The sequence below is a fragment of the Cinclus cinclus genome, chromosome 29 (assembly GCF_963662255.1).
Source record: "Cinclus cinclus chromosome 29, bCinCin1.1, whole genome shotgun sequence".
Taxonomy (NCBI): Eukaryota; Metazoa; Chordata; class Aves; order Passeriformes; family Cinclidae; genus Cinclus; species Cinclus cinclus.
This window is the reverse complement of record NC_085074.1, coordinates 513903-531231: the sequence shown is the minus strand read 5'-3', so window position 1 is coordinate 531231 and position 17329 is coordinate 513903. Positions and strand designations below refer to the sequence as shown.

General features: G+C 47.0%; 3 protein-coding genes across 4 annotated transcripts in view; 1 reads left to right on the top strand and 2 right to left on the bottom strand.

Annotated features, from left to right (window-relative positions):
* Positions 1-978: 978 nt before the first annotated feature.
* On the bottom strand, positions 979-8939 carry NFU1 (NFU1 iron-sulfur cluster scaffold). The gene is made up of 8 exons (XM_062510587.1): positions 8893-8939; positions 7441-7547; positions 6938-7073; positions 4961-5027; positions 4345-4459; positions 4084-4147; positions 1905-2079; positions 979-1200 (listed from the first exon to the last, which is right to left on the bottom strand). Exons 1-8 carry the CDS (start codon positions 8937-8939, stop codon positions 1153-1155), a joined length of 759 nt encoding a protein of 252 aa, XP_062366571.1. The 3' UTR covers positions 979-1152.
* Positions 8940-9851: 912 nt separating this feature from the next.
* Positions 9852-15506, top strand: LOC134054783 (smad nuclear-interacting protein 1-like). The gene is given in 3 exon segments (XM_062510746.1): positions 9852-13296; positions 13298-13371; positions 13373-15506. Coding segments are annotated over 3 exon segments (837 nt in total). The 5' UTR covers positions 9852-12798; the 3' UTR covers positions 13638-15506.
* A 31-nt stretch (positions 15507-15537) lies between these two features.
* AAK1 (AP2 associated kinase 1) overlaps positions 15538-17329 on the bottom strand; it is a 65190-nt gene continuing 63398 nt past the window's right edge. For both annotated transcript variants that reach the window (XM_062510740.1, XM_062510741.1), the window contains one exon: positions 15538-16781. In XM_062510740.1, the coding sequence (XP_062366724.1) occupies positions 15655-16781 (1127 nt within the window). In that variant the 3' untranslated portion in view covers positions 15538-15654. The remainder of the gene's footprint in view (positions 16782-17329) is intronic.

The following is a 17329-nucleotide window of genomic DNA, read 5'->3' as shown; positions in this document are numbered from 1 at the left end:
GGAGAACACACCAGAGGCTGTCATGCCAATCATAAGCTAAATGAGGACCACAACTCATGGTTTAGCACAAAGAAGGAACAGAATTCCTGGTCACAAAGCCCTGTGCTAAAGCCAGGCACCAGGAAGAAATCACTCCTCCACACAGAAGTAAACACAGCTCCTTGCAAAGCCCCATTTATGTATTTCAACAGCAAACACTACACACGTTCTGTATGTCAGAACAGCAAACACTTCTCTGCCCTGGTGTGCAGAACTGGAAGGAGCCCTGCTCTGCCACGTCCCCCACAGAGGCAGTCAAGTACAAGGCCAGAGAGCAAACAGGATATGGCAGGAGCAAACACACAGTCCCTCCTTCCCTCTGCCACCCTGCACAGGCAATCCGTGCCTGCCAGCACTGCACCTTCCTCCTGATACTGGAGAATTACTCTGAGAAATCATGCATGTTTAAACAGAGCACTAATGGTGGCTGAACCATTTTACTGCTGAATGAGCGAATTAGTCTCTCTACTTACTGAAGCTCATAAGGATCATTCTTTTCCAACGTTTTTTAGAAGACACGATTTTTGTAACAAACGGTTTTTGCTTCTGTTGCTATGGATTGCACAGTAGTAATGAGCAAAGAGGTAACTTTCTACAAGCCATGGCAGCATTACATGCCATAAAATGAACACTTGATGTTATAGGTTATCTTTCACACACAAAAATTTGATAGGAATCAACAGCTTTTTAACAAGATTTGATAAAATTAACATTCCTGAAGCTCCCATTTACAGTGTAAGGGCAGAGAGTGCTGTCAGTCCCACAAGCAGGAGAAATAAACACCTAATATTGCTATTGCACAAAAAAGCCAAGGAACTTTTGCCTTCTCTTTTTTTCAGTATTGAAGTTTCTGTAAGAAAAAACAATAAAGAAATGCATCACTGTTTTCTGAGCCCACCATTTCTTTCTAAAGATACAGCACAAAGTAGAGCAAAGTAATTTTTTTGTAGTAGAGGGCATTTAATAAATTAGAGGATTAACTGCTTGAACTGACAGTACATTCTCACAGTAAGTACAGCTATTTTTCTGACGGCAGATTTGGTTGTTCCTCAGCACAAAGATGGTTTACATACACCAGGAGGTAAATGTTTATTTGGCCACAGATGACGAAGCTCAAGTAGAATTTGCTTCTGTCTCCACGTCATCATCATCGTCAACAACCTGAAATCAAATCCAGAAGCAGTTTAGATCAACAGTTTAAGCTCTCAGTCCTGCAAGATTTATTACATTAAATCCCTGCTGGGCCCAAGGAGAACAGCAGTTATTCCACATCGCTGAATGACAACGGGCTCAGGAGGAAGGCAAGAAAAACTGGCAATCCAAAATGCTAGGAGGAAATGAGCTTTAATTATAGGAGCTGGCCAAGTTACCACAAAGGCCACTAAAACAACTGCTCTAGAGAACAGGTATTTCATGAGAAAGTCAAATAATCTGTATTTCAGGGGACAAAGCTCGTTGCTTTTTATCACATCAAGTCAGCACAAAGGTATCAGCAACCAAGTGTGTCCAGCTCTGGGCTCCTTGGCAGAGGAGGGATGTGGCACACTGAGGGGAGTCCAGCAAGGGTAACCTGCCTCCCCTTCTGCCAACACCATCAGCCAGCTCTGCCCCAGGGCCACTGCAGCTTCTCAGGCCAGCCTGGCACCCACAGCACCCAAGGCTGTTCCCAGGCATGCAATCCCAGCCCGTGGGATCCCAGCACCCTGCCGAGCTCTTGATCTTTGCCAAGATACAGCTGCTGAGTTGGAAAACCTGCATCTATGCATCCCTGGTTTTCCCTAACTGCCAACGTGCTCCCACTGGAAAGAGACAAAGAGCTCCTTTTCCACTGGAAAGAAACCCTCTGTGATCTCTCCCCGACCCACCTGCTCAACGCCTTCCACCTCAGGGATGTAGAACTGGAGCATGTTCTGTATCCCGTTCTTGAGGGTGATGATGGAGCTGGGGCAGCTGGTGCATGACCCCTGCAGCTTCAGCTGCACAATCCCATCCTCAAAGCCTTTGTAAATAACATCACCACCATCTTCTTGAACTGTGGGCCTGATGGAACACAATATTCAACCTAAAACTTGTGGAGCTGAAACATGGATCCTTCCAGAAACCCTCAGTAAAGCAATTTAATACTCATAAAAATTGTCAAGATAGAGGGATTTAGTCACTATTTTGTGAACCATCTGGTTCACATTTCCAACTCCTGCTGTGCTGGACTATATAACATAGCAACTTTTTCAGGGGGGACAGTAGGCAAACCATTTTTGTAATGAATGCAGCAGTGTATGAAAGGATCACTGAAATTTTAGGGTAGAGAGTGAACACCCTGGAGCAGAGCTCAGCCTGCACAGACACTCTGGCTTGCCTGGAGGCTCTCTCCACAGGCAATCATTGCCTCAGTTACTGCCTGTACATTAGGGGCGTGTCCCCCCATGTCTGCAGTGCAGCTGTCACCTATGATAAGAAGCCCTGCTTCCATAAATAAATATGCAGTTCTCCACAATTTACACTGCACAGAAAACAACTCAAACTATAAAAGCTTAATCCTGCTCAGGGGTGAAGGAACTAGATCCCGATAAGCTCACCCCAGTGCCACCAGCATTTCTGCAGCCTCCTCTCCCTCTGCCAGCCACAAATGCCCAGCATTGTAGCTCTGTCCCCATAGCAACATGTTTCCAGACCAAGTAAAAACCATCAAGTTACTCTAACAGAAGCTCTTTATACTGATTTCCAAAATAACTCTCTGAGAACTACACTCCTAACAGAAATGTCTGTGAACCTGACACATTTATAAACTCACCACAGCAAATTATCTCCATTCCTGAAAGCCAAAGATCATGATTTAAAATACCATTTTTCTTACTTGAATTAACTTTTTGACACACTACAGGACCTTCCAGATGTACATTCCCTCCATCCTGCACCTTCTGACATCTTCTCTGCATTTAATTTTGATTTGCTGGACAATAAATGCTCTATGTGTAACCTGATTTATGAATACCCTGCTATAAAATGAAGGAAGATATAGATCTGCTGCTATTCTCATCAACAGCTTCTTGGTGCACTGATGGGTACAGGGGGAGAAAATCAGAGAAATTAAAAGGTGGGGAAATCAGGATTTTGGGCAGTAATTCTGTGCCTATTACAAAAAAAAAAAAAAAAATAAACAACCCTTGGAACTCAAGGACTGACACACTCCAGGGAGCTTAAATTACCACACAGGGTACCTGGCAGGAGCATGAACATTGCTGTCAGAGCTTTATCCAACACTGTAGTTGGCTTCTGGTTTCAACACTTAGTACAAATGTTTGGGAAAGATGTTCCAGCTCATTTCTACTTTTCTTGCTTTTTCAGGAAAATTAACCAGCACCATGTGTCTGCTCTGAGATAAAGTAGTTTCTGGTTCCTGCAGTTTGTGAACTGGGGAAGATGTCACCATCAGATATCACAAACACATCAGACATCTTCCCCTACGCCTCAAATGTCAAGTTGCTCATTGCTGTCAGTTCACTTTAGAAGGCAATTAATGAGCACAAAAATACTCTTCAGGTAAACAACATGATCCACAGCCACTCTTGAGACTTCATTAGTTACCACCAGTTTCTAAATTCAAGCTGTGTTAAAGCACCAATAAAATCACAACAGAGTGCAAAGACAAAATCCGTTGGGGCAAGGATTTTCCACTTCCTTTGGAATACTTGGAAGGGAAGGACAAGAACAATTGCAACTGACATCAATACAGAGAGAGAAAAAGGTGTCTGTAAAAGCAAAGCCTGTGCTGTTTCCACCCCTTAAAGCAGCCAGGTTAAAGCCTTGGACCCGTCCAAGGCGGTGTGGAGGGAAGCCCTGCTCTGAAGTCACTCAGCAAAGGGCTCTGCTCAGGACAGGAGCTTCAACAGCAAAATCAGAGAGAGTTTTCAAATGAACAGCATTCCCAGCTCTGGCCAGTTCTGCACTTGAACCTCTCCACATCAGATGCTGAACCATGGAATCACATTCCCAAAGAAAAACACACTGTTCCCTAAATAAACAGCAGCAATGCTCCCTGTTCACCTGATTCTTGTATCCAGCAGTTCCTTAATCATCAGTACAACTTCATCATCTTCTTCTGAAGCAGCTTGGGAAAAGAAAAATGTGCAAGTCAGAATACTGAGAGAATTCCAGGCTACAAATTCCTGCCTGCATTCATCTTAATAGGTGTTAAATTTGAATTTTCCTGCATGTTTTTCTGAGGGAGGAATGGAGGCTCTTCTAGATGTCACAAAAACTAAACCCAAAGGCACACCCTGGCCTCTCCCTGAAGATTTGATTTACCTGTATCTGTCCTAGGTGCCTCGTCAGTAACTACAGGTAAGCCAGAGGCAAAGAAATCCATTATGGTTGCATAAATATCTGGTTTCAGCAAGTTCCAGTCTAGGTCTTCACTCTCCTGTGAGAATCAGAAGGGGGGGGGGGAATAAAAAGAATGAAGAAGAGTATCTGCCTACTGCTGCTACATTACACAGAGATTCTTATATTAAAAATGCCATCATGGACTCTCACATTTAATGCACAGACTGGACTCCATGTTCTGTCAAGTCAAGCTTTGCCAAAGATGTTTAGTCAGACTCAGACTGTGACATGTAAAGAAGGGTCACCTTGTTTGCAAGCCAAGCAAGTGCTTTTAAAATGTTAGCTAAAAAGGTGTGAAAGACTCCAAAATAAGCTATTGATATTTTATCAACTGTTTCAGAGACTCAAGATTGTCAGTTTAACAATTTACCTTTCCCTGAACTTATTTTCTTTTATATTATAGGCAGCTCCCTTTGGGCACTTGTGCACACTTCTCTGGAACTTCCACTGAGCCTGCCTGAGAACCTGGCTGGATCTACTCTGTGGCCATATCCACACAGCTTATCTTTGAGCACAGCTGAATCCCTGCTCTGCTTACCTTGGTGATTGTGATGAAGTCTGGCCCAAAGAAAACACTTTTAACTCCTTCAATCCGGAATAACTGTCTGTTAAGGAAAAAAGGGGGGGAAATTGGGCAAATATGCACCCAATCTGACAAACTGAGTTTTAATTTTAACAATTAACAATACGGTTAACCCAACAATTTCATTTACAGAAAAAAAAAAACCTGTGGTGAACTTGCACTGTAGGCCTGATGGAACACAATATTCAACTTAAAGCTTGTGGAGCTGAAACATAGATCCTTCCAGAAACCCTCAGTAAAGCAATATTTAATACTCTCAAAAATTGTGAGGTAAATACAGTGTAAGGCTATAAGAGTGTATTTTGTTATTATGGGGAGAAAAAATATATATTCTCTTGAGTCTCTTCAGAGACTGGAAAACATCAAAAATGCAATGAATGAAAGAATCAGAAATCTTACCACAGAAGTATGTGTAATGGAAAATTATAAAAGTGATTTCACAATACCCACTTAGAAGAATTTCTACACATGAAACAGCAGTATGTGCACTGAGCATTTACATCGCTAAGTCAACTGGATTTTGAAAAGACTTAAATCATGGAATTATGCAAATGCACCAAACCATCTGAAATAATTAAATAATTCTCTTCCCTCCCTCTCCTCTAGGGTGTTTTTTGTTAATTCTTCGGAAATTTTTATTCCAAATTATATTTAAAAGGGAATTATATTCCCTTTTAAAACAAAGTCATCCCACTTACGAAAACCATAATCTGGGTTCAGTGACACACAGAGCGACAGTTTTTCCCATGATCCTGCACAATACACACAACCAAACTGGTCTGCACTGTACACATTGCAGCACACACACCATCTTGGATGAAAATGTCTATTTGCAGATAGATGACAATAAAAAGCCACTTTCTGACAATAAACTTCACTCTGCAACCTGACACACCTTGGCACAATGAGATCCTACAGCTTCAGCACTCTGCTAACACACTGTGATGTCCTCAGAAACCTTTCACATTGGATTTATTACTTGCAGGCAAGTCACAGGCCTCTGCCTGCAAAGATCCTGTTTGCTCTCAAAGAGAGCAAGAGACTTCTGGAAACATCAGAGCTGCATGTTTGATAGCCCCCCACCTCCTGGAGAGAATGCCACGGCACACAGCTTCTGCTTTTACATGGAATTCTGCCAAGGTACCTAAAGCTGCCTGGGATCTCCAGGGGTAGCTACTGCAGCATTTCTAGGTCTCACTCCCTGGCCAAAGCTCTTCCACCCACAGAACAGAATTTATTTTCAGAGACTGATGTGAAAGCAGTGACACAAAATGGGTGCCTCGAAAATTCAGAGACTCATGCTGGTACTCCAAGCCCCTTCTATGCCAAGAACCAATTCTTACTCCAGACAGTGATTTTAATTACTGAAAACTGTATTCCCAATATCTGTTAGAGATTCAGCCCAGAACAGTGGCCTTTCTTTGAGTGAAGCACAAATCTTTAGTGAAGGAAAAATCCTCTGGTTCTGAAGTTCAGGATAGTCTCAACACCTGCCAAAGCAAACTGCTGCATTTATTTCAGAGTATCTGGGGGCTATTCACTGACTATTTCCAATTCCCAATTCTAAACAGTTACATGATTTCCAACTACTTGAACAAAGAGTATTCTGAGGGGATTAATTTGAGAAATCAGGGCCAGAGGTCTCGCTGATGATGCAGCAACTGCTCACAAAAACTGACTTGTAAACCCTCTCAATCCAACTGCACAAACCAGACCATGGTGCCTCTGGCCATGCCAGAGCTGTGGGGAGTACACACAAACAGCTGCAGCAACAACCTTCCCAGCTTTCATCTTAGGCAGCGTTAAATCTCAAATCCAAGCAAGATGCTCCAAAGGAGGAGCGGGATGACGGGAAGTTGTGCTTAAAAACATCAGCTGTAGACACAGAGCCCAGACCAAGCCCCTAATGAATCATTATATGTTTAATAATACCTTGCTAAAGGTGAGCAGTAGGCTGCAGCTGGTGTGGAAAACTCCATAGTCCTGGACTCCAGCACTTCCCTTCCAGGAATAAACTTCAAGCTATTTGGATTTGGTGTGTCCTGAGTTTGAATAAACATGCCTCTTACTGCAAAGACAAAAACAATAAAGAAAAGTAATATAATCAAACCCAAGGAGCTTAAATTAAAGTCAAGTCCTGATAACTCAGCAAGCCCAGAGTGATCCCTCTGCTCCAGAGAACTGCAGCCTGGGCAGCCACAAGGCTTTAAAAACACAACCCAAGAACCCCAGAGCCACAGGAGCACTGCTGAACACAGGCACGTCTGTCATCTCCCAGGAGACAGCAGGATAAAAGAAACCTTGGCTTAGCTTATTCTGCTAACTTTTATTTACTAAAAAGCATCATCCTCAGAATGAACAGCAAACTTTCAGCATTCCCACAGAACATAAAAACCCACAATGTGCTCATCTGTTAATTTTTAACTGAGATATACCTGCACGATGCCATGCTGCAGCTGGAATAGATGGTTTCTTTTGCAGAAGCTGGTGGAAAGGCTGTCGAGTTGTCAGATTACGATATTTTAACAGCACATGACAGATCCTAGAGAAAAACAACTTTACTAACAATTCTCAAATTCCACATTTGCACTGTCCCAAAGAAACAGTATTGCAGACGTTTTTAGCTGCCCCAGAACTCAAGACACACATGGGGTGGTATCATTAGCTCAGACAAAACTAAAGGGGGGAGAGCAGCAGGGGAAAAAAGAAAAAAAAACAAAACAAAAACAAACAAACAACAACAACAAAAAAAACATTAAAAGGAAAAGCAAGACAGAGTGATAGAGTAACAGGCTTCAGTTTCATAGCTGTGAATTTTTTTCTGTAAGTATGTGCACAGCCAACAGCATCAAGGTATTTCAAAGCAAAATGAACATCAGAAAATGAGAACAAAACCCACCTCACATCACAGACAAAATATTACATACTAAGGACCAATTATTATCTAGTTCCTCTCCTCCTTATCAGTTCTATGGGAAGAAAACTGATAAACACAGTAAATACCATCCACAGGGGCTGTTCAGTAAGAGGCTGGCTCTCTCTGGGGGTCATAAATCAGAACACAAGCACTGCACTCAGGCCCAGAAGCCTCAAACGTGGAACTGGAGAGAAGCTCTGTCTCATGAAATTAACATCCCTGCTGTGAGCGCAGGACACAAGAACACAGAAAAGGTCTAAATCATGTTACATGCTTACTTTTGGGGGCTCACGAGCAGGTGGTAACCACAACAGGTCCTCGACGTTCCCTTTAGCTAACAATGATTATATCCTATTTTACAGCACTCAGCACAAAGTGCGCCAAGCACTACAGGGTCCTCTAAATTTCCCCTTACTGCTTGACCCTGAGCAGATTTCGGGGAAGGAATTTCCTGTTATTTCATGACCCTGATGATACAGGAATGTGAGGGGCGTGGGGGTGTAACAGCTCCTCACTGCTTGATCCTGTGCACACGTGGGGATGGAGAATTACCCCTCATTGCAGGGTCCTGAGCTCACGGGAGGGAATTAATCCCATCAGCACTGTCCTAATTACCCCTCGGTGCAGGTCCTGAGCTGGGTGTAGGGGAAATTTGCCCTCACGGCTCTCCCTGGGCGTGCAGGAGGTGAGCACTCAGGAGCTGCGTGTCGGGGAGAACTACCAGCTCGCGCCTGGAAAAGGGCTGAGAAGGAGAAACAGCCAGGAAGAAGCGTCAACCCTGTCCGCGGTGCAGAAAGGAAGGGGAAGAGCAAGGAGCACCCGGGGCGGGCCTGGAGGTCGAGGTGCCGCTAACCCCTCTTTCAGTCGCGCGGGGAAGGGGCGGGAGGGGCCCCCTCCGGGAACATGCCGAGCTCCCTGCGGGAAAAAGCCGTGCGGGGCAGCGGGAACCGCGGGCCCCGCGGTCACCTACCGCCCGCCCAGCCCCGCCGCCGCGCACAGCCGCCGCGCCGCCGCCATCTTGGCTCCCTGAGGCCGCTCCCGCTGTCGCGCGGGCACGGCGGCGCCCCCTGGCGGCAACGCCTGAGGGGGACAGCGGCCATGGCGGCGGCGATCGGGGCGGAACGGGCTCCGGGACCGCCGAGGCCACGCGGCCCAGCCGCTCCCGGCACTGCCAGGGCCGCCACTGACCCATGTGCCCGACTGCCACACCCACACGGCTGTTCAATCTCCCCGGATGGGGAATGGCGACTCCAGCACTGTGCTGGGCAGCCTGTGCCAGGGCTCGGCAGCCCTTTCCAGGAACGAATTTTCCCAATGTCCAGGAAGGAATTTTCTCGATGTCCACTCTGAGCCTCCCCTGGCCCAGCCTGAGGCTGTTCTCTCCTCCTGTCCCTGTTCCCTGGGAGCACAGCCCGATCCCCCGGCTGTCCCCTCTTGTCAGGGAGTTGTGCAGAGTCAGAAGGCAGCACAGAGTCTCTCTCAATGGACATTCACTCCAAGACAGAAATGTAATTAAGAAGTGCGGCAAAGCCCAAATGGTATTTTGCACTTAAGAGAGTCTTTGGCAGCTGAATGATTCCGAAAAACACGTTTAACCAGTGCACAGTGAGCCACCACGTCTCCCGGTCACCAGCCCTGCCTTAAAACCGCTGAGGAGCAGCAGCTTTGCGGGGCAGGCTTCAGGCTCTGTCCTGCCCTGGGTGGGAAGAGTTCTCTCTGGAATATGAACTGGATATAAACTGAAATACCCTCTGCTTAAAGCAGCAAGAGCAGTTTGACTTTACAGCTGCCAGGTAAAACAGCAGGGCCAAACCTAGTTCAGCTCTTCGGTAGGAAGAACTCATTAAAACCCACATTCCCTGTATCCAGCAAAAATATTTTCTGTGGGGAGGGGAGAAGGAAGGCACAATGGAGACGTTGGTTGCCATCAGATACAGTTTTAATAAAATGTACATAAGTTTACAAGTGAAACATTTCTTCATGATTACCAGGAACAGTCGATCCCAATGGGAGTGCAAAACTTGAGCCCAAGGATCTGCCAGGCAGCGGGGACGGAGAGGACTGGGGACACAAGTCACTGTATGTCACTATGGGTCACTGTGGGGACCACGGATACCCCCAGCTCCAGCTCCTCGTGGACACAAAACATTTTCTCCCAGCACCAGACCCAGTGTGTGGGACGCTTCACCTGCTGCATCCCACACCAGAATGAACCCCCCGCCTCCCACCCCATCTCTTTGGAGGCAAAGGATCAGAAACACTGATCAACATTATGTTTTTAACTTCACAGGGAGCATTTCTAGGTGTATGTGAGGGTATTTACCCACCTACAACAGAAACTATAGGCTGTGGGTTATTTCTAGAAACATTAATGCAGCTGATCAGGTTTCAGGAATGTATTTCAGAATTGGAGCAGTATCATGACACTACTGTAAAAATGCTTTGGGGTCTGTCAGTGTGCTCTAAAACATTGATTTTAAACCATGAGGAATGAAACAAAAACCCACAAAAATTCAACTCCCCAACACAAGACTCTTTGGTGGAAGCTGACTTAAAGTAACCGATTACCACTTTGGAGTGATTGAGTTCAGCAATTATGCAGATATCGCCCGGTTTTGCTGCTGTGGCAATGAGGACACTATCAGGCCATATCACCAGTGCTCACACGGGGTCAGGTTCACGGCAGGAGAGGGGACATGGGGACAGCCTCCAAAGTCCTGCAGCAGCTGGGGAGGACAGTCCCCCTCAGCACTGGCCCAACATCAAGGCAGTGAGCACAGAGCACACTGCTTGTTTTACTCACACAGAAACTCTGATTAATCACTTTGAATAGAATGAATTTTAGTGCATTCAGTGAGTGAGAACCAAGAGCCAGCCACTCTCCCATCAGGAATCCGGCATTGTCACAGGGACGTGATAATGCTCTGGGCACAGGACCCAGGGCAGTGAACACCTTTTACTACAGCATTAAAAAAGATATGAAACCAGTGGTTCTTTTCAGAAAACTGATTTCTAAACACCCCATTGAGTCGAAACATATTGAGTCTTTTTAAGTCTTACTTCATTAAGATCACCGATTGTGTGGCAAATAATTAGCATGATTCTACCCCATTCATTAAAACAGTGAGCTGCAGAGGTTATGGAAATGAAATTTCCACTTACAATTCATCACGCTGAGGCTGCAGCAGTGGTAGTGCAGGATTGGGAGGAACACAGGCTGGAAATGAGAAGGGTATTAGAGTAACAGGCATTGAGTTTTCTGGCCATAACCAGAAGTCCCATTACTTTATGAGTCACATGCAGAGATACAAATGAGCTGTCTCCACCCTCAGAAGAGTTTTAAAACCGGTGAAGCACTGGATGTGTCTGGCAGGATCATGAGCTCTGGGGCACAGTTACCCCGCTTTTCGTGTAAAGTGCCTGAAGGACAGAAAAGCTGCTGAAATGCCAGCTGGAAATTCAGCCTGACCTAGGCTGAGCAGAGCTAAAGTTGAGTCTGCACCCCTCAGTGCACCTTCCCTTTCTCCAAGCATGAAGGGACAGGCTGATGCTCCTCCAGCATCAGCTCTGTGGGACCTGCATGTGGCAGTGACAGAAGCTTCACTGAATTATTTAGAGGCAATTTTTCAAGTAAAAATGAAGAGAAAGAAAGAGAACCTGAATCCAATGAGCAGAGACAACACCTTGAACCCATATGGTTTATACAGGACACCCATCCACTTCAGCAAAGCATCTCCCTGTTTCCACAGGTTCATCCCATAGCATCAAGGCCTGACCTCCCTTCCAGCAGCTTCTGAGCAAATTCAAGAGCTCGAGTGCAGCTCCTGGGTCAGTGTGGCTGTGATACAGGCTGGTGTTTGGGCCCTCACAATCACTGTCCTTGAATTCACAGTTTCCTGTCACAGTCATTCTCTGTGTCTCTCACTGATTCCATCCAGCAACAACTGACTTGGGGGAACATATATTGAAAACAAAAACCACTTTTCGGCTGTATATTTAAACAGAAAACTAAAGAACAAAAACATAGTAATAGTGTCAGCTTTGCTGAAGAAACAGCTCAAGGGAAACCCAGAAACTTCTTTACGGTACTTCTGTTTTCACGAGGTGGTGATGGAGAACATAAAGCGCTATAACCACGACTATGCACCAATATTTATTAACTCCAAGCACAGCCACGCAGGGCAGGAGGGTCCCAGCTCCACGAGCCCCCCCCCAACCTGGTCACTATTCACCAGCAATTTATGGGAGCCAACGTGGCCTCTCTGCCTCTCTGCTTCCAGTGTTCTCCCTCCCCACCCCAAGGCTCCAACACCTCAGTCCAAGCTCTTCCCTCTCCCTTCCAGGCAATCCCTACACCCACCAGAACACTTGCTCGTCTCTTTCAACTGGAAATATTTTGGAGGGAAACTGATTTAAGGGAAGGGAAAAGTAAAAGAGAGCAGCTTTCTAAGACATTGGCCCACCAGTTGAGGCCTGATGAGTTTAACGTCTCAATAGACTGGCAGCAGTAAAGATACACAGAAGAAAACAGCCATCAAGGGCCATTAAGGGAACATCAACTCCAAACAACACCCCCGGCATGGCCGGAGACACCTGGCCAGGGAAAGAGAGATAAGAATGAGAACCTAATTAACACCGGAGAAAAAAGAGATCTGTAACCAATAGGAAACCAAATACTAAGAGCTACGTAATCTGGAACCCACGAATATTGCACGGATGATTTTCTATGGCGTTTTCACTGTATATTAAAAACCTAATAAAATTTACGTGCCATAGAATGATTTCCTCTGCACTCCCGGGCTGTGTGTGGATGAGTGATTTCTGCTACACATTCTGGCCAGTAACAAAGTAATGCCTTGATTCTTTAACACTAAAAATGTTGTTGGAGGGCTTTCGTCGTTCCCGCAGCTCTGGTGACAGGGGGAGCAGGGGATGGATCCGCGGGCACAGCCTGCAGCGCAGCGCCGCGAGGGGGGACCGGGACAGGCACGGGGACCACTCATACGGAAAGAACTCCAGTGACAGACCGGGAGCTCGCGGCCAGCAGCGGGACACGGAGAACCTGTGGGGGCAGCAGGCAGAGAGGGAGTTCTACTACGAGAGAAGACCACAGTACCGGCAGGGCACCGAGGGCAGCGCCGACCAGAACCCGGAGCTCCGGCAGTCCGAGAGCAATCCCAAAGGAAAAGCTGCCGTGAACAAGCAGAAGCCAAGCTCCGAGCTGTCCGGGGCGGTGCTGGAGGACACCAACACGTTCCGGGGCGTGCTGATGAAGGAGAGCGAGTCCCCCGAGGCGCGCAACCCCAGGACTCGCTGGTGCTTGTGCCCCTTCAAGAACGACGAGTTCCCGCCCGTGATGTTCATCCACACAGAGAACGGAGAGCGTCTACCTGCTGGGCCGGCACCGCCGTCTCGCCGACATCCCCATCGCCCACCCGTCCTGCTCCGAGCCTCCAGGAACGCCTGGGGGAGCACGGCACCGCGGGCCCCAGGGTGAGACCCTACACCAGCGACCGGGGCTCGGGGAACGGCACCTTCCTCACCAGCCAGCGCCTCAAGCCCCAGCGCTACCACCCACTGAAGGAGAAGGATGTGCTCGAGTTTGGCCTCAGCAGCAGGGAGCGTGTCCTGCTCCACGAACTGTCAGATAAATCTGAGGCCAATGCAAAGGACAATGAGGAGGATGAACAAAGGGAGGAAGAGTATGACAGTTAACGGATGAGGAATGAATTGGTGAAGGGTAGAGGAGAGAAACTTCTTGCAATTGAATGGACCCATAGTACTCTCAGCTTGATCTTGTTAAAACAAAAAAGGGATGGGGTATACCCCCCATGAAAGACTGCAAAAAAGCCTTATATATACATCTGAAGTTTTTGAATCATATTCAGAATTACTCAACCCCAGTCCAACACCATTTCAGAGTATTGCAAACTTACCTAGAAAAAAGCTCAAGTATTTGTTAAGAATTTCGAAAGTGGAAAATTGGAAGGCCCCTTTCCATTAATAAGCTGGGGATGAGAATAGGCTTGTGTTTCTACAGAGTCTGGCCCACGATGGGTATGTGCAAGGGTGATCTAACCAGCCTTGGTTACTCCGACTTCATCATCAGCTTGGGAAACTGAAAGGACAAGATGAATGGAGCTTGTTCCCTGACTGGTTTGTGGCATTCAGGCTCTAACTTTAAATATTTTTACACAAGAAACAGTGATTTTGAATATGTTATTTATATCATAACACTAATACATTGAGTTTTTATAAAGGGATTGAGCTGTAAGATAATTATCTGATGTTATTTATATCCCTTGTTTGGTTGTAGGTTGTTCATGTTACCACTGATTATTAATAAAAGTTTATTTGTAAGATATTTTAGGGAAACCCTCCCAGCCAAAGCCTGAACTCTGGCCAAGCTCTAGCCCTGGCTGGTCAGGAAGTTTGCCATCAGACTCAAGCATTTTTGCTCTAAAATTGTCATCAAGTCCTTTGAGTTGCTGATTTAGAAGTGGCAACGTGTGTCACTTAGTAAGAGTTACCATCTAGGGAAATTCTGTGTCTTCTAGAAGGGTATAAAAAGTTTGCCTTTTGTAATAAACGTCTCTGTTTCTCTGCCAGGCTGAGTCCCTGCCTCAGTCATCACAGCCCTGCTCTTTGGGAACAGGATAGGAAACACAGGAAGGATAGGAAACTTCAGAAGGAGAGCAAATGGATTTTGTTTAGGTTGATCCTTAACCAACAGGAAAACAATAGGCAGAATTCACTTTGAGTCGAGCTCTCTGCCGGTATAAACCAGTCTAACAGGGCTGCAGACTCTGCCGAGTCACACCACATGAGGTACATCCGGACAGTTATGGAGCTGCTTACATCAGAAATTTCCCCATAAAGTCTACTTTTAATACTGTAAAAACATGTCTCTCCTTCACCATAAGCAGATTTCCAGGTCCTACACTTTGGCATAGACCAGACAGAAAATGCATGTGTAAAAGTGAAAGCTCTGCCTGATTGTTTGCACGACCTTCCAGCAACAGTAGAAGCCTGATTGCTTTGTTGGGTTCACAGCACAAAGGCACCACGGTCCTTCCCTGCCTCAGACCCCAGTCCCGGAAGCAGCACTGCCACGTGTTCCAGTCCTGGGGGAGCAAAGCTGTGCTGCTGCCCTGGCTCTGCTCTCAGCAGTACTGCCCAGACTGGCCCAGATATCACGGCACAGCTCTGGCTCCATGGGCACATCACCCACCAGCACACCTGGAGCTGTGACTGCCACTGCTGCAGAGCAGCAGGAATATCACTGACAGCAAAAGTCACAATAACCGTTTAACCTGTGAAATCATGTCCTTTCCAGAGCATTAGCAAGTCCTGCTTGACTCGCTCTGTAATTAATAAACTTTTTAATTCATCTTGCAGTGCTTTTCTCCACCCAGGACCAGAAAATATGGAATACTGCTGGTTTGAGAAAAGCATCTAAAAAAAAGAAAAAAATGGAGGGAACACAGTAAGAGGAGGAAGGTGAGAAGCAACTGGAAAGGATACAAGGATCCTGAGAGCCAGGCATTTGGATGAACATAACTTAAATGGTTCAACTATATGTCACTGCAAATAGAGTTCTGACCAAAAATAATAATTACTTTATATATATATTATATATGTATATATTGCTATGTCATTCAGTTCAGCTAAAAGGTTTGAGGTCCTGCACAAGGTGGCTCTGCAGGCAGCACAGCCCCCAGCTCCTAGCAGGTTAAGGCTTCTGCTTTGCTGCTTTGAAGGGGAAGGGTGCTGAGGCAAAGGGATCCGTGCCAGGCAGCTCCATAGTCCTGGAAGACAGCGGGACAACTGAGACAGAGCCTGCTATGGCTTGTCTGTTGGTCTGAGACACCACTTTGTAAGCAGCTATGGGCTTGGCCTCAAGGCCTGGCCCATCCTCGGGACTGTAGTGCCGGGAATACTTGGACAGGGACTGTGGGCGGAAAGGCTTGCTGGCCACAGAGCCCAGGGCGGCGTCCACAGGCAGCGTGTGGCCATGGCTCCTCTCGCCGGCCACGTCGCCCTGCTCTGGCAGCACTGCTTTAGCAGAGACACTCTCCTGGGCCTCCACGGCTCTGACAGAGCAGGGATGGAGATTGCCTGGCTGAGCAAACCCAGCAGACGCATGTGGAGCTCTCACCAAGGCCACGGAGCCGTGAGCTGCTGAATCCAGGCACGGGAACATCGGCCACGCTCGGCCATCTCCTCCTTGGCTCAGGAAAACAGGTGGCGTGAACGGCTCCTTGTGGGAAGTCAGCTCTTCCACACTTTTCTTCTTAGTGAAAGGGGCTCTCAGAAACACATCTGCTTCCTCTGGATGTCGTAGAGCCGCATTGCCCTTACATATAAAAGGAGCTTTGGTAAAGACATCCGCTTCATCGGGCACCTTCCTGGAGCTTCGGAAAGGAGCCGTGGCAAACACATCAGGTTCGTTAAAAACCTCCCCGGTGGGCAGCTGGAAGGCTGGGAACAGCATCTCCCCTGCTCTGGCCTGGGACTGGGGATCTTCTTTGGAGGCCTCCTGCCTGGGCACAGGCTGCAGGAACCCTGGGCACAACTCGCACGTCTCCTCTTCCTCTTCTGAATCCATCAGTAAAGGCCTGGACCCGCTGCAATCCAGAATATCTCCCTCATGGTCTGTCCCCTCTCCTTCACTGCTGTAGAAGGAGCTGTTGCTTGAAGGACCATCTCTGGCCAAGTACTCGGACTCTGAGTTGTGTTGCACTTTCACCTCCAGCATCTCAGGCTGACCCTTGAACAAAGCGAGTTCATCACTGCCTGAATCTCCTTTACAGAGCTCGAGAGCTACAGCTGGGAACCGGCCCAGATCCCTCTGCAGACCTACAAACACAAGAGAAGAGTGTTACTGAACCAGCTCCATCTGCTCAGTCAGCAGTCACAATGAGAGGTACATTACACAAGAATGCCACGCTGCTCAAATGGAAACTATCACCATGCATGGAAAATGGGCAAGACAGGGAGGGCAAATCAATGAAAAAATAATGCCAGGGAAAGTGTTTGCAACACGGCCCAGGGACACCGTGGGTACCACTGCTCAGAGGATGGGAGATGTCTGACATATGCATGGGCACACACAGCACCCTCAGCACCATCCCACCAGGTTTCTCTCCCACCCACCCATGACAACAGCCACCAGCGCAGGATGCTTCCCTTCCCAATGCTGCTGCCCAAGGGGAGCTCCAGCAGACAAACGAGTTCTGTCATTCCAGCCTGCACTGCTGCTCTCCAAGCACATCTATTGCTTGGTGTATTCTCTCTACCTGTGGGCCAGCCTACAGATATGTGTGGGGATGCCACAAAACCTGGTAAAATAACAGGCCCATTTCAAAGACTGAAGGTAAGCCTACAGCTTCTAGTGAATCCCAAGT